A 21,721-nucleotide genomic window follows, 5' to 3' on the forward strand; every position below is an offset into this window, starting at 1 on the left:
AGATGTTTTCAGCTGTCCCCTGCTTTGGGACATGATCAGAACCTGAACTGTTCCCTTCCTAGAGCGAGGCAGAAAGGAACAGCTGAGCACCCATTTCAGACGTGCGAGAACTCTAATGAGACACTGTGAGTGGGTGCTTGCAGTATCGCATTGACTTGATAGGTATTTAAGTCACCAATTTCCTATCCCTGGATCACAAAAGGCTGGCAGGCTGGGGGCAACTGAAGTGAGTGTGAGAAGGCGGGTGGAGGGGAGTTACTTTTCAAAACATCATTCTCGAAGCAACTTATATACAATCCCCCTATCCGGCCATTTATTTGAAAGTCATAAAATCTATTTCATGCCAAGAGAAGAAGCCTATAAATCTCAAAACGAGCTGCAGTCCCAGCCAAGAGAGCTACCCAATTCTTTAGCAGAAAATGAACCTTTAATGGTGTCTGACTAATCAGCCCAGAAGAGGAAGGGATGGGCCATGTGCCAACAGAGAATTTAAGGCCACACTTTGCCAAACAATTGCTATTTTCTGTCCGGGCCATTATTCAAGGTGCTCAGAGGGTGATGGGGCCCAGGAGATGAGAGGGTCTTGCCACACCCCTATCCCCTCTTTCTTGACATCAATAGCCAACTGCATAAATGATGGTTGATCCATTTGCAAAGAGGGAGGACAACTAGAGGGGGGAGATAGAATAAAACTGCGAATATATTTGCAAGGCTGTTTAACAATATAGATCATAAATTTCATGGCTATTATGTACTTGATCTTTACCTCTCTTTTTTTCCTTGTAATGTGACTCTTTGTGTTTCATTAAAAAAAAAAAAAAACCACCTTTTGGAAATAGAACCTCTTGTTCAAGGCCCAGGGCCTATCCCTGTGCTCAGCCTCCTCCCACCAGGCCCCCAAACACGTAGCTAAAACCAACAATGACTAACGCACCAACCTCTTCTGTTTGTTTGGCTCCAATGTGCTTTTATTGTCCTTCAACATAAAAAATGTTTGTGCAGTTTTATAACATGTACTAAGTCTATGTATAATCAATATACTATACCATATTCTAAAAGAAAATTGAATGGAAAATTAATTTTATTTACTGCAGTTTAACATGGATCCACGGTAAATTTTTAAAAAAGCAAATTCCATCATGATAAAATTAGAATAGCCAAACCACCATTCAATGTTTGATGTTAAATCAATAGATGTTCAATCTGTAGATAACTGACTTCCGGTATTAGTTCTTTTAGTAAGGATAAGTATCTCAAGTTCAAATTATTTTGGCATATTCAAATTTTGGTCCAAGTACTTTGCTGCTGATATCACAATCACTTAACCTCACCTCTTCCTGTTTGTCATGTTTTGAGAAACCTCCAAACCACCTTGAAGAAGCTTAACCATGCAACAGGACTATCAACCGTGCACAAGAATTATCCCTTCACCACATCCTTGCCAGCAGTTACTGATATTGGTCTTTTCATTAGAAAGTGATATCTCATCGTCATTTTGACTTGTCTTTCCCTGAAAATCAGCAATGAACATTTTTTTTCACGTGTCATTGCACATCTTTATACATCTGAGGAAATGTCTAGTCATATAATTTTTGGTTCAGTTTGCTTTATTTGATTCTGACCTTTTAAGAGTGATTGAGGTAGCTTAGATATATATAAGCCCTGTTTGACATATAATGAAGGTGAATCTTAGATGATCTATCTCCTTCTACAGTAGGGAGATGGAGGGAGGTTTAGACTTAATGGTAACTTTCTCTATCATTGTTGGTGGGCAGTGAGGACATAGCTGGTGGTGCTTACGTGTCTGTGTAGGGTCTGGGGGTTGAATCCAGGACCTCCATCTCTTAAACCACATCCTCAATCCAAGCATTAATCTTGTTTTGTTTCTGCATGCCTATATTTATTACAGCACTATTTACAATAGTCAGAATCTGGAAACAACCAAGATGCCCAATAAAAAGATGAATGGCTAAAGAAACTGCTATACATATACACAATGGAATACTATGCAACCATCAGGATAGATGAAGTAATGAAATTTTCCTATACATGGATGAACACAGAAATGGTTACGCTGAGTAAAATAAGCCAGAGGGAGAGAGACAGACACAGAATAGTCTCACTCATCTGTGATATTTAAGAAAAATAAAAGACAGTATGGTAATACTATCCAGAGACAATAGAGATGAGGGCTAAAAGACCAGCTCATGACATGAAGCTTACGACATCAAGTTAGGGAAATAACTACACCAACAACTATCATGACAATGTTAATTAATGAGAGAAACAGAATGCCTGTTTTGAAGATAGGCAGGAGGTGGGGGAGAAGAAAATGGGGACATTACTGGTAGGAACACTGCACTGGTGAAGGGGGTGTACTTCTTGTTACTGAAATCCAACTACAACCATGTTTATAACCACTGTGCTTAAATATATTATTTAAAAAGTCATGTTTGTCTAATAATTCTAGGGATGGGTACAGAGAAGAACACGTGTGTGTGTGTGTGTGTGTGTGTGTGTGTGTGTGTGTGTGTGTGTGTGTGTGTATCCTCCTGCAATCATGGTCAATCTACACCAAAACACGACTCCATCTACACCAGCATTTTTCTATGGACACCCTGAATACCAACAGGATATTCCAAGGAGGCCATAGGGGTAAATCATGTCAATGGGTGAGGCCAAGGAGGAGCGTCAATTGTGTGTGGTCCCTGGTGACAAGCACAGTCAATTCTGGGTGGATCCATTATGGGCACGAGAGGTGGGACCAGTGAGGGCATCCTTCTATGAGACATTTCCTGAAGCTGAATTTTAAGAATTTTCCAGAAAGCTGTGCTGCACATATGAATCACATGAAGGCCTCAAGCTCCTTTTGTAAAAAGTCAGTCAGGACAGTGTCTGGCATGACTAGCCTACTCGGCACACCCACTTCCCAGCAAAAAACAGACTAGGAGGAGCCATGGCCTTCACCAAGAGCTTCTGCTAGTGAACAGAGAGGTGGGCCAGACCACAGAGCCACAATGCTGCAGGTGCATCTCCTCTTTGCCTAATTGGCTACCTGGCAGAGACCAATGGCACCAGAGTGGTGCTACATGTTTTTTTTTAATAATATCTTTATTTAAGCACCATGATTACAAACATGTTTGTAGTTGGGTTTCAGTCATAAAAAGAACACCCTCCCCTTCACTAGTGCAACATTCCCACCACCAATACCCCCCAATCTCCCTCCTCCCCCACCCCCTGCCTGTATTAAAGACAGGCATTCTACTTCTCTCACTCATTAACAGTGTCATGATAGTTGCTAGTGTAGTTATTTCTCTAACTGCACTCATCAATCTTTGTGGTAAGCTTCATGTTGTGAGCTAGTCCTTCCAAGCCTCATCTCTATTGTCTCTGGATATTATTACAATAATGTCTTTTATTTATCTTAAAATCCATAGACAAGGGGGCCAGAGCAGTGGCACTAGAGGTAAGGCATCTGCCTTGCAAGCACTAGCCTAGGACGGATCATGGTTCAATACCCTAGCATCCCACATGGTCCCCCCAAGTCAGAAGAGATTTCTGAGCACATAGCCAGAAAGTAATCCCTGAGCGCCAACAGATATGGCCCAAAAACAAAAACATACAAAAACATAGATGAGAGAGAATATTCTGTGATTATCTCTCTCCCTCTGACTTATTTCACTCAGCATAAAATATTCCATGTTCATCCATGTATAGGAAAATTTCATGACTTCATCTCTCCTGACGGCTGCATAATATTCCATTGTGTACATGTACCACAGTTTCTTTAGCCATTCATCTGTTGAAGGGCATCTTGGTTGTTTCCAGATTCTGGCTATTGTAAATAGCACTGCAATGAATATAGGTGGAGCTGCATGTCTTTATGTTGCAGGGAACCCTGTCTGTGGATTAGATGGGCCAGGCAAGGAGTTATTCAGAAGTGGAGTGAGCGGACACTAAAGGCCAACTCCTAGGGCTGAATGCACCTTGGCCCTCCCCCCACATCCTCTAAGACTTATCAGCAGCTGGAAAACTTCTGGGTGTGCTTCAGGAACAGCACACCCCAAACTCACACAGCCCATCTCCCATGTAGGAGAGAGAGAGCCAGTTTAGGTCAGCAACAGAAGCCGGAAACTGCTGTCCTACAGAGGGAAATGTCTTGCAAGAAAAAGAGCAAGGACCAAGGCACCAGCCAGAAGCTGCTGTGGAGAGCCCAGCCACATAGAACCCTAGTACTCCCTTCCTGGCCATGCATGATTCAGGAAGAGTCCACTGTGATAGGAGCTGTGTACAGCAGGGAGGGCACTTGCCTTGCATTCAGCAATGATGCCATCCCTGGCATCCCATATGGTCCCTAAAGTACTACCAGGAGTAATCCCTGAACATAGCCAGGAGTAAGCCTGAGCATAGCCAGGTGTGGTCTAATCCCTTCCAATCCTCAACCCCCAACTCTCAACTCTCATGATTTTCCCGCTTTGCACCATCTACTGCAGGCCCAGGTGGGTTCACCAGGAAGAAATGCCCTTTTGACTCAGAGCTCCCTCTCACTAATATCGAGTAAGCTGGAAAGATTGAGCATAAGGAGCCATGGTTCTACAGATCACGGAACTTTCAAGGTCACTTCCTGCGAGCAAAGTCCATGGACCTCGAGATTTCACTGCAGAAGCTTTAGGAAGCTCCATGGTCAGGTGGCTCTGGGCAATATCCAGATGGACCAAGTCTTGGGGCTTAGCTGTGAGGAAGGGAGGCCCCCACCCCAAATCTCAGACACACAGACACACACACACACACACTCTCACTCACTGGGGAGTGCAGTGCCAGGCTCTACCCCCCAGCATTACACCTATACACACACACACTGGGTGGTGCAGTGTCCACAGAGTTATACACACACACACACACACACAGAAGAGGCTCCCAAAGTGGATGAACACACACACACAGAAGAGGCTCCCAAAGTGAATGAACACACACACACACACACACACACACACACACACACACACACTCACTGGGTGGTACAGTGTCCACAGAACTCCCGAAGCCTTTCCCCCAAGCCTCTTATTGGATGTCTGTTTCCTGGTTTTGCTACACTCTCTCTCTCCTCTCTTTTCTCTCTCTTCTCTCTCTCTCTTCTCTTCCTCTCCTCTCCCTCTCCCCTCTCTCTCTCCTTTCTTCTCTTTCTCCTCCTCTCTCCTTTCTTCTCTTCCTCTCCCTCTCTCCCCATATCTATATCTCTCTCTCTTCTCTTCTCTCCTCCTCTTCTTCTTCCTCCTCCTCCTCCCTTCTTCTTCCTTCTTCTTCTTCTTCCTCCTCCTCCTCTTCCTTCTTCCCTCCCTCCCTCCCTCCCTCCCTCCCTCCCTCCCTCCCTCCCTCCAAATCCTGGTGGCCACAATCATTCCTGCTCCGAAGATATTGAGAAGCCCCTTAATCCAGCCTTTCTCTGCAGCGACCTGCCACTAGCCACTGCTAACAATGGAGAGTCCAGCCCATTCAAAGTTCCAGAAGCAATGAGCCCCAACAGTATTCCAAGGCAGCCCCACACTCCCACAAGCTGGCCCCAGTCCTCATGCACACTGACAACAGGGCTACCTTAGCCCCAGTCTCTGCAACCTCTGGGGGGCAAGACTGGGCATCTTTTCTGGCAGTAGCCCACAGGGTCTGTACTCCTACAGGAAGTCATCTGCTCTTCCTGAGCTTTGGCTCCATGTGACACACCACTACAGAGCTGACTCCCAGGTGAGCAGAGAAAATGTAAACTGACACGGAGACCACCCTCCAGGATCCGATCAGGGTGCGGAAAATTCTTCGGAAGGGCAATTTCATTCCCCTCCTGACCTCCTAATAAATTTATCTAGCTGTCTGCTCTGCCTTACAAAGTCAAAAAAAGACGGAGGAAAGAGAGATAGGAAAAAGATGTGTTTATTTTTTTTGTTTTGAGGTCACACCTAGCACTGCTCAGGGCTTAGGCATGGCTCTATGCTCAGGAGTCACTCCTGGCAGTGCTCAGGGAACCTTTTCCAATATAGGGATTAATTTGAAGCATAGCTGCAGCAAGCAAGGCAGGCACCTTAAAATATGTACTCTCTAACTCTGATATTTCTTTTTTTTTATTTTATTTTATTGAAACAATTGTGATTTACAGAGTCCTTCATAGTTGAATTTCAGATATACAATTAACTCTGATCTTTCTTAAAAAGAGACTTTCCTTGAGCTGGTCCCATGAGCAATGCTGGGTATAGCTCCCCAAAATAAAGGCTTTCTTCAGTGGGGCAATCTAAAAGTGAGGCCTTATTTCACACCATCATTTATAATGGTAGGCAGAGAAATTTGCTTATAGGAACAAAAAAATTGTATGACTTTGGAACACTGAAAATATTTTTTTGGCCACAGGGGTTACTCCTGGCTATGCGCTCAGAAATCGCTCCTGGCTTGGGGGACCATATGGGATGCCAGGGGATCAAACTGCGGTCCGTCCTAGGCTAGCGCGGACAAGGCAGATGCCTTACCGCTTGTGCCACTGCTCCAGACCCATCATTGGGAATAATTTGACCTATGATGTAACATCCTCCAAGGAGATTGAGCTAGCAATTCTTCACTGGCAACGAACTTGCCCATCACCTTACTGAGTGTGCAGGTAAGTAATAGTTCTGCATGGACTGGCTGCAATAAATAATGTCCACAAGTCAGAATCAGCAGTGGAATCTCAAGCCATCCAACTCCTCTGTCTTATTTCCTGCCAATCAGTGGCACTGCTATATTTACACACAAAATCTCGCAGCTCAAAGTTCTTTCTTTGCAAATGTTCTCTCTTTGCAAACGTGTTTTCCCGCAGCCTGGGTCACAAGCATCCCTGCATGAAAGAGCTAGTGGGGCCTGTGAGATACAAATCCATTTGGACTCTGTCAGGACAGTGCAGGCTTATTAATAATGAGCCACTGACAAGGATGAAACCCAGGCCGCCCCGCAATGTCTGCTTTGAAAATCTCTGAGGAAGATCCCCGGGGCCCAATTCAGCAACTCTGGTTCAAAGGGACCCAGGCTTTTCATCAGTATTCACTCAGATCTGACTGGGTCCAATTCCATTGTCTGGTAAACAGAGACCAGACAGAGACAAGAAGTATCAAGAAAACACACTCACAACTATGGAAAACTAAACTTGCAAACAGCAGTGAAATAAAGGAAAATGCTGAAAGAAGAAAATAGTGAGATGAGTCCTGTGGATTTCAGCAGGAAGAACTCTTCATCTTTTTAAGGAAGGAGGAAGAGGAAGGCGAACCTGAAACCAAACACCAGTGACCTGAAAGACACCCAGTGATGAAAGGAAGTGAAAGGGAAGCATTTTCAAGAGCACAACAGCACCACGACAGGAAGTAAAATATTTATGGACAACTGTTAATATCTCTAAAAGAGTTCAAAGAATTTTAAGACCCAATTCCACAGCCTATGCCAGGCCTAATGGCAATATGACCTAATGCCAGAGAGGTAGTCTAGGAGTTAAGATGCTTGCCTTGGCTATGCCCAATCTAGGTTCTGTCCCCAGCATTTGCAGCTGTGCAAACCAGGCCTCTCACCTCATCCTGCCATCCAAATGCCAGAAGAAAGAAATAGAACTTTGTAAGCTATTCTGGAATAAGGGAAAGTATTAGTGTTTTCCCCCCACAAATTTGTGGACTATTGTAGGCAGGACCAGAGGGAAGGACTTGCATTAGATGATGCCATGGTGAGACTGCTCAGTAATGGGATTTGGGGGCTCATAGGAGTCAGGAGAAAACAGGCTCCCTCCTCCATCCTCCAAGACTCCACCATGAGCAGATAAAAGGCACCAACAATCTGAGGACCAGGAGCAGGTTCCTGCCAGAATCTGGTTATGCGGAGACCCGTCTAGTGACTTCCCTCCTCAGAACTTCAAAATATTCCTGTGTTGTAATTTTTTTTTTTTTTTTGGTTTTTGGGCCATACCCAATGATGCTCAGAGGTTACTCCTGGCTATGCATTCAGAAATAGTCCCTGGCTTAGGGGACCATATGGGATGCCAGGGAACCAAACCGTGGTCCATCCTGGGTCAGCCACTTGCAAGGCAAACGCCATTCCGCTGCACCAACACTCCGGCCCCTGGTGTTATTGTTAGGTCTAAGCCACTTTGGTTCAGCAGCACACAATAAATCAAAGTAGACTGGACAGATGGACAGATAGGACAGGATGGCAGGTTGAGATAGGGCTATAGTCATCCACTTACATACAAAGATCACATAAGTATCAAACAAGAAAGAAAACTGTTAACTAGTCCTCAAAGGCAAATACCAAGCTATGGGTATCAAGGACCCAAATAATCACCAGAGCCAGTGTCCTGGCCTGTAAATTAAACCCTAACGTGAGATCAGGATTGTTGAGAGATAAAACGAGGGGAGTCATGTCATGCAGAATTCCAGTCTGCAGAAGCACATGTGGACAGCAGACAGCAGCAAACAGCATCTTAGGAGCACATCCACCTCCCCTTCCAGCTCTCTAAAGGGAGGCTGGGGCCCATGGACAGCTGGTGAGGTGCTGGAGGGGATGTTCTCAGAGCATTTTGTTTTTGTTTTTGTTTTTGTTTGTTTGCTTTTGGGGGTGTCCACACTCAAGGATGCTCAGGGGTTACTACTGGCTCTGCACTCAGAAGTTATTCCTGGCAGACTCGGGAGACCATAGGGGATGCTGAGGATCGAAACCAGATTGATTTCATCCAAGGCAAACGCCCTACCTGCAGTGCTATCTCTCCATACCAGGAAATGCATTTTCAAGCTCCTTCTCATATTTAAGTAGCTCTGTAAATTGAGACCTGGCTCTATGGGTTCAGCAACTCTGCGATGTAACCCCAATAGCCCTCACATTTTCAAAGCCAAGTGGCATGATGATTCTGGACTGAAGGACACTCACAAGTGAAACCTTTCAAAAAGACAGCAAACACTCTATGCAATGGCACGTTCCAATCATCAATTTTGAGCCAGTAGTCCGCAGGTGTAGACAGGTGAACACCATGTGTCTCCCACTTTGATTACAATTGCCTGTCTATAGGTCTGTATGCAGGACAAGTGCCAATCTGCATGTATACAGGAAGGTCAAAGACACTTCTAAAATACTTGACAGACACACGTGGATTTTCTCCAATGCACAAGAAAGAAACAAATCAGCTTCTGAAATTAGGGGAAAGGCTGCACTGTTCCAGAAAGTTCCTTTCAAGACTGCTTCAACGGTGCCTTCCACACACCCTTATTCTGGCCTCTCAAGGTTGACATTCTAAAATGTGTATGAAGAGGAGCTTGGGAATTCACTCCCCACTTGATTTATGAGCAAGAATATCAAGCTCCTCAGGTTTCGGGCCTGGACGTGCTATGAAATGAGCAGTGGCCGCAGCGTGCTCGGAATATATGGGCTGCAGAATGCCCAGAAAGAAGGATTCTAGCTAAGCAGTGACCATTAGAGATGTGGGTTTGCTCTAAATAAAAAATAAAACAGCTAAATTTCCATCCCCAGGGTATCCTGGATGACTGGCTCCAGTTTCAATGGAACCTGTTATTGTTGCTTATTATACCAGAATGAATCTGTAAACTGTGTCTTTATTCCATAAAAAGTTTTATTTTTTAATCTTATTGATTACATATTCTTTATTGACTATTTTTAATTAAACTTGATATTTTTTATTGTTTTTTGTTAGTTTCTGGGTCACACCCATTGATACTCAGAGGTTGCTCCTGGCTCTGCACTCAGAAATCACTCCTGGCAAGGTTGAAGGACCTTATGGGATGCTGGGGATCAGACCCAGGTCAGCCACATGCAAAGCGAACGCCCTACTTAAGTATTCAATGATAGGATGCCATGGCAAGAACTATAGCATTAAACCTAAATAAATAAACTACACCAAATTAAAAAGTTCTTGTATGGCAACAGTTAACTGATTGGGAGAAAATTTTTGCATTCAACACAACAGATAAAGGTTTGATATCTAGGATATAAAATGTACTCACAAAAGTTAGCTCCACAAAACCCAAAAACCCTTCAAAAAATGGGGAGAGGAAATGAACATGCACTTCTCTGAGGAAGATCACCAGATGGCCAACATGATGAAATGTTCATCATCACTTATCCTAAAGGAAATCCAAATCAAGACAACAATGAGGTACCATCTTATACCAGTGAGGATGGCACACATCAAAAATACTGGGAACAATCTCTGCTGGTGGGGATGTGGTGAGAAAGGAACTCTTAGCCACTGCTGGTAGGAATGCTGCTTGATCCTTTGCAAAACAGTATGGAGGGTTCTCAGTAAACTCAAAATTGAGCTGCCATATGACCGAGCAATCCCTCTCTTAGGTATCTATCCCAAAAACATTCATACAAAAAATGTATATACACCGCTATTCATTGCAGCACTCATTGCATTAGCTAAGAACTGAAATCAGGTCAACCTAAAAACCTGGACAACCTTGTTGTCCAACACAAGACGAGTGAATCATGAAGATGTGGCTCATATATATAATATAATATATATAATAGAATACATCATAGTGGTAAGGAATGATACAATCATGCAATTTGCAACAATATGGATGGGACTAGAAGATATTATGTAAGCCAGAAGAAGGATAAATACAGAATGATATCACAATCGTCTAAATGGTAGATATCTTGAACATTATTGGTGCCAGGTCATAGTAAGGAGAAGAAATAAATTGAAAAAGAAGAAACACAAAAGCCTTCATTCTCTTTTATACTTCAAAGAAACCTGCAGCAATGGATACAGCTGTTTAGATTGAGCAGGTGTCCAATCAACTGCTCTTTATTTATGTCTATAATAATGTTCTAAGGCTTTTATCCACAGAAATGGATAAATGTTGAATGAGTCTGGCAGCCAGGGACTCCCACTACAGTGCCCACTATAAGAATGTTCTAGTGTCTTAATTTTAAAATACCTATAATAACTTTTTAACTTCTTTGTTCAGTGATTCTTAGAGATATAAGACGGCTGCCCTAGTTTCACATTTCAGTGCTATATCATATTAGACTACAAATACAGTGTTAATTAGGGTAATGACTTGACAAAATATTCTGATTTAACCATTTTCCATTCTATTATGCCTGCTATTATGATCTAATGTTTATGTCCACAGAAACCATTGAAATAGACAACTGCACACCATAGATTTTTGTTACAGTCCTCATTTATTGATTATATTTCTGCAATTTATTCTTTTACAGTTCAAGCTAGTTTACTTTTACATCATAATGTCTATGTTGTTTGCTTTCAGGAAAGGAATCTGGATGCTCGAGACCTAGTAGGCGATACCTCATGGGTTAGACTCCTCTTACAACGCTCACTACCATACAGCCTATTACTCTAGACGTAAAATTATGATTGTTCTAAAAATACTCCATATACAATCTAACCCCAGATGCCTCTACTTAGCAAAGTTTATCCTCACCAATAATTATTTGCCTAGAAAATGAAAAAGCTCTCCTCCTGAATTGCTGACCTTTTTTTTTAAGTGGTATGACCCATTCCACAAGAATTAGTTCTTCAACTGCAGCCTACAAATCAAATTTCAATGTCTGTGTATGTGCATGTGTGTGTATGTGTGTAAGTGATGGACAACTCTATGTATGTCTATGACATTCATGTTGTATACATGTATGCATGTTGTATAAAGTGTATACATGTTGTATAAAGCTCCTTTTCTATATAACCCCCTCCTTTTTAACCCTCCCCTGCTTACCACCTTACAAATCCTCTTCTATCCTCTCCCTCTCTCAACCCTGATCCATGACTTCTCTCTATATAGCCCTCTTTACCCTCAGTTCTTAACCCCTCAGGAACCAAAATTTCCCTTGGCCCAATAAGCTGCCAGCCAACTCCCAAAGTGAAAAGACAGCCTCCCAACCTGCCTTGTCACAGCCCGGGAAGAAGCTGCCACCACCACTCCTGTTGACTTATCCTATGCGACCCCTTTTATCCCAGCTCCCCTCAATGTAGACTGTTGCTCACTACCAGATTCAGCCCTGGAGAGTCCCTCAGCTCGAGAGCTCGAGGACACTCCACAATACCACAGCGCAGGATGAAACTGTGTTCTTGATTGTATAAACCACCCCCCAGACTATTTCAAATGATATCTATATTTCCTTTGTATATTTCTTTAAATGTATTTCCTTAACAGCTATAATTCTTAGTGTATATTTCCATATGTAGAGGTAGCTGTCTCCATTCCTTTTCTGGATCTGCTTAGTAGGAAATTCTAGTCAATAAGTCTCTCTTGGGATCTGAGTTTGGGTTAGAACTTGTTATTTTTACCCCATATGTACCAGTAGCACTTTTTATGTGGCAATCTTCTTTTTTGCATAGGCACAATTAAAATGGGGAAATCTTAAGAATTGAAAGAAGTTCTTATCTAATAGGTACAGGAACTCATAAATTTTGTAACACAGGAACACCTTTCACCCTGAATATTTGCCATAGTGACTCGACTTAGGCCTCAGCTGATTGAACATCAACTGTCCAACCCCAAACCTTGGATCCCATTCTTTGAACTAGCATTTTTTTTCTGCACTGGAAATCAAACTTCCACCTGAAGCGACCTTAATGTCACCCTGGCACTAACTTTTAGCAGGGTGGGTTCATAGGACACTCTGACATCTAGAAAACAGCAACAACATGCTTTCAGGGCAAGTTTCCCTGCCTTTCCACTTAATAGTGAGATGAAATCAGAAGACACTAGTGACACCCCAGATGCAACACAGAATCTGTGTAAAAACCAAGGTCTCTAATAAAAGATGCCTGACTGCGACAAATGTGACTGAGTAGAACTTTTCCTGGGTTCATGAACAAAGAATGTGGGGCTGGACAATTAGTATGCATGGAGTCAGTAGTCAATATTAGGACAGAATGCTTCATGTGTAGAGACACCCTGTTTCTGGTTAGGCCAAGGGTATTTCCTTTCTAATTTTCCCAAGGTTTGCTACACCTATGCAAAAAAAAAAAAATTCCACACCCCCTTTTTTAAATTCTATTTGTATCTTCTTTATAGGGGCTCCTGCCTTTTTCAGAGAACCTTGGGACATGAATTACTTTGTTGTAACTCATATTCCTGTGGATTTTTTACATTTTGAGAAAAGAAGAGGGGGGGAGGAGGGAGGGAGGGAGGGAGGGCGAGAGAGAGAGAGAGAGAGAGAGAGAGAGAGAGAGAGACAGAGACAGAGAGACAGAGAGACAGAGAGAGACAGAGACAGAGACAGAGAATGGGGCCTAGGGACCAAGTGGTCTCGGGTGCATTGATAAAGGGGAAAAATAGACCTGAACTAAAATACCCAAGCCAAACTCAATGACAATAAAATAAGAGACCCCAACTATAATAATATATACTTAAAATAGACCTGTTACACTGGCAGGTCAGAAAGCTAAGGGTGGAGGTATGGGATGTACACTGGAAACTTTGGTGGAAGGAGGTCAACACTAGTAGCTGGAATGGCCCTAATTCACTGTCACTATGCTTGAAATCCAACTACAAAAACTTGTAATTCACTATGGTCTCAATAAAGAATTTTTTTTAAAAAAGCAAGAGTTTTTGCCCTGATATGATTTTTTTTAATTTATTTAAACACCTTAATTACATACATGATTGTGTTTGGGTTTCAGTCATGTAAAGAACACCACCCATCACCAGTGCAACATTCCCATCATCAATGTCCCAAGTCTCCCTCCTCCCCACCCGACCCCCGCCTGTACTCTAGACAGGCTCTCCATTTTCCTCACACATTCTCGTTATTAGGACAGTTCAAAATGTAGTTATTTCCCTAACTAAACTCATCACTCTTTGTGGTGAGCTTCCTGAGGTGAGCTGGAACTTCCAGCTCTTTTCTCTTTTGTGTCTGAAAATTATTATTACAAGGGTGTCATTCATTTTTCTTAAAACCCATAGATGAGTGAGACCATTCTGCGTTTTTCTCTCTCTCTCTGACTTATTTCACTCAGCATAATAGATTCCGTGTACATCCATGTATAGGAAAATTTCATGACTTCATCTCTCCTGACAGCTGCATAATATTCCATTGTGTATATGTACCACAGTTTCTTTAGCCATTCGTCTGTTGAAGGGCATCTTGGTTGTTTCCAGAGTCTTGCTATGGTAAATAGCGCTGCAATGAATATAGGTGTAAGGAAGGGGTTTTTGTATTGTATTTTTGTGTTCCTAGGGTATATTCCTAGGAGTGATATAGCTGGATCGTATGGGAGCTCGATTTCCAGTTTTTGGAGGAATCTCCATATCGCTTTCCATAAAGGTTGAACTAGACGGCATTCCCACCAGCAGTGGATAAGAGTTCCTTTCTCTCCACATCCCCGCCAACACTGTTTATTCTCATTCTTTGTGATGTGTGCCATTCTCTGGGGTGTGAGGTGGTATCTCATCGTTGTTTTGATTTGCATCTCCCTGATGATTAGTGATGTGGAGCATTTTTTCATGTGTCTTTTGGCCATTTGTATTTCTTCTTTGTCAAAGTGTCTGTTCATTTCTTCTCCCCATTTTTTGATGGGGTTAGATGTTTTTTTCTTGTAAAGTTCTGTCAGTGCCTTGTATATTTTGGAGATTAGCCCCTTATCTGATGGGTATTGGGTGAATAGTTTCTCCCACTCAGTGGGTGGCTCTTGTATCCTGGGCACTATTTCCTTTGAGGTGCAGAAGCTTCTCAGCTTAATATATTCCCATCTGTTAGTCTCTGCTTTCACTTGCTTGGAGAGGGCAGTTTCCTCCTTGAAGATGCCCTGATATGATTAACACCAATAACAGGTGCCTTAGAAATATCTGATGGGGGAGCCAGAACCTATCACAGTGAGTAGGTTGTTTGCCTTGCATGCACCCAACCTGGGACTGACCCAGGTTTGGTCCCTGGCATCCCATATAATCCCCTGACCAGCCAAGAGCAATTTCTGAGTGCAGAACAGGAGTTACCCCTGAGCACAGATGGGTATGGCCCAAAGACAAATAATCAAACAGATGATAAAACAATCAAACAGATGATCAAACAATCAAATAGATGAAGTGAGAGAAAGATGAAATACATGTACATTTGCTTCTCCAGTGGGTCAAAAAAGCAAACATAGAGACAAGTGAGAAACATGTTCAAGGGAGAACATGGGGTGAAGAGTGAGGCCTGAATGGCTTTTGGTGAAGTTTGTCAAAGAAACTCGGTCCCTCCAATTTTTAGCATGCAAAATTTCTCCCAGTCTCCTTTAATATTTAATAAGTTCATAATGATTTCATGTGAATTCAGCAGAAACTATAAAAAGTCAAGTAATTTGAGGACACTTTCCAATTTCACTTAAAGCCTAAGAATGACCAAGTCATAGTGGATGACATTATGATCTTATTTTAGGCAACTTCAATTCTGGGGGAAATTTATGTGTGTGTGTATGTATGTAGATATATGTATGTATACACACACATACATATATAAAACTTTTGTTTGTTTTTTAGGCCACACCGGTGCCACTCAGGGGTTACTCCTGCCTATGCGCTCAGAAATCGCTCCTGGCTTGGGGACCATATGGGACACCGGGGATCGAACAGAGGTCCTTCCTGGATCAGCTGCATGCAAGGCAAATGCCCTACTGCTGCGCTATCGCTCCGGCCCATATATAACGTATTTTTATATACTGTGCACATATTTACACACATATATTTGTTAGGGCCAGCGAGATGGTCCAAAAGGTTGGAATGCTTTGCAAGCACACACCATGTGTGTGTTAACTTAATAAGAATGAATACCCAAAAACTTTCAGGCTGAAGTATACAAGTGTGTGGGTGTGCACCATGATGGAACAATGACCAGTGCTGGTCTCCCCTTCTGATGAATCACACCAAGTCTACCTACAGACTCTGCCAGAAAGATAAACCAGACCACGGGATTCTGTCTGTAAAGTCTCTGCCCTAATATAGCACAGCTGAATCTCACAGATTAGGTGCCTGAACCTCATAGGCAGAGGCCTGTTCAGAAACCAAACCTAAAAGAGAAAACTTGACATTTCATCCCACAACTGTCAATTCATAGGGTGCCTTGAAAGAGAAAGAACACCAAGCACCTCAAAATTTCCATGATTCTAGGAATGTTCTGGAGTTGCCAGGCTCCACAGAACACTCGGTGTGGCCTGTTAGAGCTTTGAGAGTTAAAAGAAATCATAATAAGACAGTCAGCTAAGATAATAACCAGATTCCTCAATGTACCCCTAAATAGCTGCCAACCTGGCTAGAGATTTGAGATGGTCCCATCCACCCAGACCCTGCGAAGTCTACAGCACCCAGGGTCACTATCTGTGATCATCTCCACTGTGCCCCAATGGGAGTACCCTTACTCACGTGGTGGATGCCCAGTCCCCTGGGCCGCCCCCGTCTGTGAGGTGGTTCTTGTCTGACCCGGGGGTACTTAGGATGGAGGTGGTAGTTGTAGGAGAAGGGGAGGAAAGTGAGTCCAGACTGCTGGTGAAGGCGTCATCCTTGGAAGGGTGAGGACTGTCGCCTGGGGAGAGAAGGAAAAGGCATCAAGACTCACATACTCAGAAGCCTTCATAGAGAGCCCAGGGCATTTCCTGATTGGCCAATATATCCAGGTTTATGTACACAGTTCCTCCTGAGAGCATTTGGATACCCGAATTTTCTTTACTTTTGGGGAGAGGGGTGCTTCCAAAAGCTTCTCTGGGAAATTGAGGGCCCCCTGCCGGTAACTCTTGCCAAAGGTCCCAGAATGTGATGCTGCTTGGATACCATAGCACCAGCGATCCCTGAGTCACACTGGCAGTGCTGGAGGTCTCCAGGGCTGCAGTCAGTGAAGCATGGGTGACCAGCAGTGGTGCTGGGAATAAACCTCACAGATGGTCAGTATCTGCCCTGACCACTATGCTATTTCCAGGCCCCTCCATTCTTCTTATGTAACTGTGGTTTATTTTGTCAAGCCTAAGACACTTAAAACAAATCACAGATAGAACACAGCTAAGAGAAAAAGAAAATGATGGTCGCTGGTTCTTCCCAGGTAGCTTTCAGTCAGGTCCAGACTGAAAACTCTGGGGCTTTCTCAGAATGAGTTGGGGGTAGATTCCTCTTTCTGCCTGAAGCCACAGCAGCCCAGTGCCACACCCCATAACTCCAACAGAAATGGCCCAGCTCTACAACTTAACCTTATCAAGCTGCCAAACCTCCAAAGTTATTCCAGATCTATAGCCCCAGGGTGGCATGACATCTCAATATTTCACCGTAGTGTCAGCCTAGTTGGATCACAACAAATTTAATAGCAAAGTTACAATGAGCCTCAATAGTAACACAAAGACTCAACTAGCATCAACCACAACCCTTAGACACTGACTCTAGTAACCACGTGGAGAAATAGAACAAATATTTCAAATTGACTCTTACTAATCTAAGTTTTGATCATTCCACTTGCCTTTGTGTTGTCACAAACAATATAAAATAAATTTGTGTTTGCAGGAGCACAGGCTGTACTGTTAGAGGGGAATCTAGGGATACTAATGGAGGGAAGGTCACAGTAGTGGTGGAATTGGTATTGAAAAAGTTAATGCCTGAAACAGCTGTATTATGAATAGCTTTGGTAGACTACAGAATTATAATAAATTTTTAAAAAGAATACACAGCAAAGCAAGTCTCTCCCTAGGAGAAAACAGAAGAATGAAAATCAGACCGGCAAAGGACAGCTCTGATGAGGGCCATGATGGCAATCTATAAGCAAGAAGGCAGCAGGGACCAGTGAGCAGGACCCCAGACACAGCAGAATGGCATGATTGCCCCACTGGTTCCTCCTCTCCCTGATAATTGCCACTTGGTGCCTGGTAAACTGACAACCCTAAGGGTACTCGTCTTCTGGCTAGTAGATAGCCTCAGCTACCAAAATCCCAACACAGAAAGATCCTTTTCCCTATAGTCATGAGAAGGGCTGTGGACCAAGAGTCAGTCAGAGAGACAAGTGGTAAACCCAGCTTAAGAAGCCCTTTGGGTGGGTTGTCTGCTAGGACTATTTCAAGAAGACAAGCTGAGAAATATGGTGACGGACACAGGTACATGGTCTGGACTTGGGTGAAAATCAGAACAGAAAAGATCACAGGAAAGAGCAGCTGCTCCATTCTAGTTTCCACGCATCCACAGCGATGACCATGTCTACAGTAGGTCCCAAACCCCTCTGCTAACTGCATGATCACATCAACTACTGGTTCTCTGGGGGCCCTGCAGGGGCAGCCTGGCTTGGTGAGAAGACTCTGACTCAGGGCTGACGGTGGATATAATAGGGCATGAGAGTCACCAGACTCTCCTGCAAATCCATCTTCTAATTGCTTTGAGAGTAGCCTTCATCTTCCCAGTTCCCAGGAACAGAAAGGGTCCTGCCTCAGAAAACCAGCTCTTTTAAAATTCAGGTCAATAAGCCCTATACCAGGAGGAAAAATAATTGGGGGTGGGGGGGATTTTAAACATTTGGGCCAGAGCGATAGAACAGCATTGTAGAAAGTTTGCCTTGCACGTGACCAACCCTGGACGAACTCCGGTTCAATTCCCGGCATCCCATATGGTCTCTTGAGCCTGCCAGGAACAACATCTGAACACAGAGCCAGGAGTTGCCCCTGAGTATCACTGGGTGCGACCCAACCCATCCCCACCCCGAAAGAAATAAAAGAAAAAGAAAATTCATTTAGTTTGTTTGTTCATTAGTTTTGGAGCCACAACTGATGACACTCAGGGGTTACTCCTGGCTCTGGGCTCAGAAATTACTCCTGGCAGGCTCGAAGGACCATAGGGGATGCCAGGAATTGAACCCAGGTTAGCAGCGTGCAATGCAAAAGCCCTACCCATTGTACTATTGCTCCAGCCCCAAGAAAATTGATTGTACTAAGTGACTCTTACTTAAGTTTCTTATTTAAGATTCTAGCAAAGACTGTTTAAGCTAGACCAGCTCCATAGGCTCACTCTTCTCCAATGAGATATAAACCAAGCCATAAAAGATCATGCAGTAGAAAAATGGCCATCTCAGAAGGAGGGTCAAGTCTCAGTCCTGACAAAGCCATGCATGCTGTCTCCACTACTCAGAATCACCATTTCCTAATGCCCCTGGCCTCATTTCCCCTCTACAATTGCCTTCAGAGCACCAATCTGACCAAATTTCAGGTACGCAGGTCTTTGGCTAATATTAACAGGGCTTCTTGGAGCAATTGCAGGCACCCACCCTGCACTTCCTTCTCCTGTTAATTTTGGCAGCTGTAACCACGCCCACAAATGCAGTTGCCATGTTCAAACTCAGGCCAACTCCAGAGTGTCACTCTTTTCTCAAAAAAGATGTAAACCAAGCTGTGAAAGTACAAGGGGTATACTGGTCCATGCAACAAAAAGCTGGCCGTTCTGTACACACCCCTAAATGTCACAGTATCAGTAATAGTGCTTTGAATTTCTGGATAATTTCATTTGTTTGATACTGTTATCCCTATAGTTACACCCCAAATTAACAGAATGGACAGCTAACAATAGCTTACTAAACAGTCTACCATTGTAGTAATGGCTTCATTGAAAATTTAATAATTTTCACAAATGTGCTTGCTACTATACTTTTTCTTTATTCTATCTTGTTTTGTTTTGTTTTTTGGGCCACACCCACTTGATGCTCAGGGGTTACTCCTGGCTAAGCGCTCAGAAATTGCCCCTGGCTTGGGGGGACCATATGGGACGCCTGGGGATAGAACTGAGATCCTTCCTTAGCTAGCGCTTACAAGGCAGACATCTTACCTCTAGCGCCACCTCACTGGCCCCTCTGTCTTTTTTAAACTTTCTTCCCTTCCTTGTTGTTTTTTTTTCCCCAATAACTTTGCTTTCACTTATCTGGAAACAAATGTACTATGGCCAACTATGTCAACTCTGTGATCCATTTTCTTAACATAAAAAAGATTCTGACCCAGCTTCCCAGGAATATTAAGAGAGAGAAGCTGAGATATAGCTGGAAGAACCAGATGCTGAAGGACAGGAGCTGGAGATGGTGGTGGAAGGTAGAAGAAGAAATTTCTGGGGTGAGAAGGGGAAAGTATGAGAAGAGGAAACCAAGGTGACCCATGTGGAAGGTTTGGGGGAGGCAGGAGTGTGTGGAACTGCAGGGGTGGGGTGAGGTACTCTAGTGGGCATGTGAGCCATCTCTGAGGGTACATTTCCTATGATCCCCCAACCTCACTGTGTCCAGCCACCACATTAGTCTCCAAGTCCTAATGATTCCTCTTCCAATGAACTCCCTTCTGCAGCCTTTTACCATGGACATCTTACCTATCTGGAGAACTTAGGATCCACCTAGCAGGGCCAAACTGCAGGTTAAGAATTGGGCCCTTCTGATGGCCACCAGGATGTCCTCAGGATAGACTGTGTTCTGAGGCATAGTTCTTTGGGAAGCTAATGTTACACTATGCCACCCCCACCCACCCTCGCCAGCCTGGCTGGCTTAAGAGCATCCACCTTTTCTGTCAAAGAAACCTGAGAAAAAGTGGCTAGAACTTCAGCTTTCCTGAACCCCATTCATGCTACTGAGAACAAGAAAAGGTCTGGAATGTAGACAGCCTCTGAAGGCCCCCACCCCCACCCCCAGCACTGTCTCAAGTAGACGTCTGGACAAGGAGACGACTTGCACAACAGCTGCCAAGTGAGGCTTGGCAAGAAGCAGCAAAATCTGCTAAGCTCTGAAGCAGAGGACAGCCCCGTCCCCCCTATGCCAGGCACAAGTAGCTTTCTGGCTGTGAGAGGATGGATCCTGGCCCTCTGTTGTCTGGGCCACATTCCCTGTCTGCAGAGCAGGGCATGAAACAGCAAAAGCAGCAGAGTCTGGGGCCAGCTCTCCCCTGACACTCTGCTCCAAGGAGAAATTAGTCAATGAGAAGCAGTAAGTTTGGCAAACTGGAGAGCCAGAGACTCAGGTTGCCTTCAAAGGTTACCTGGAGGCTTTTGCCACCAGATACTGCTCATCTCTGCCTGCTGTCCCCTGCCCAACGAGACTGACACAGCATAAATAGCCATCCAAATGCGGTCATTCAATCGCCTGCTAGTAACAGGAACTCTCTCTTCCTTCCGGCCAAGCAGCCCTAACCTAAAACTTCAAGTGAAAAGAATATTCTAGAAAGGAGTCTGTTGACACAAAACTGACCAAAGAACTACATCAATCACCCCATTTCCCATGTCGCCAAAACTCTTTTCCCCTTCACTGTTCAGAAATGAATCAATCACTGAAACCATCAGATGTTCAGAAATAAGTAACAGAATGATCAACTAGCAGCAAGAGCTTAGTAAACCTTCTGACAATGACTTAGTAACCTCATTACAAGATACAATGATTTTCACAAATTTCCTTCCTGCTCTACTTTTTCTTTCTGTTATTTTCTTGTTTTCTTTTTTTAATAATTTTGCTCCCACTTACCTGGAAACAGATGTACTATTATCAACTTTGTCAACTCTGTGATACATGGTCTTTGAATAGAGTAATTTATATTTAAAAAAAAAAAAGAAATGAGCCAATCAACTTGAGAATCATTAATTCCAGGAGACATAAATGTCAGGCACATAAACACGAAGTATTCCATCGCTGGAAATGTTCACTTATCAAAATCAAATGACTACTTTTTAAAGCAGTATGAAAATAACGAATCTTGAAGAAAGCCTCGGTTCAACCAATTCTA

General features: G+C 43.5%; 1 protein-coding gene across 1 annotated transcript in view; it reads right to left on the bottom strand.

Annotated features, from left to right (window-relative positions):
* The window catches only part of ARHGAP10 (Rho GTPase activating protein 10), a 212,455-nt gene that overhangs the window by 6,514 nt on the left and 184,220 nt on the right, over positions 1 to 21,721 (bottom strand). Inside the window, exon 20 of the mRNA XM_049770194.1 lies at positions 16,383 to 16,542. Within this exon, the coding sequence (XP_049626151.1) occupies positions 16,383 to 16,542 (160 nt within the window). The remainder of the gene's footprint in view (positions 1 to 16,382; positions 16,543 to 21,721) is intronic.

The sequence above is a fragment of the Suncus etruscus genome, chromosome 3, assembly GCF_024139225.1.
Source record: "Suncus etruscus isolate mSunEtr1 chromosome 3, mSunEtr1.pri.cur, whole genome shotgun sequence".
Classification (NCBI taxonomy): domain Eukaryota; kingdom Metazoa; phylum Chordata; class Mammalia; order Eulipotyphla; family Soricidae; genus Suncus; species Suncus etruscus.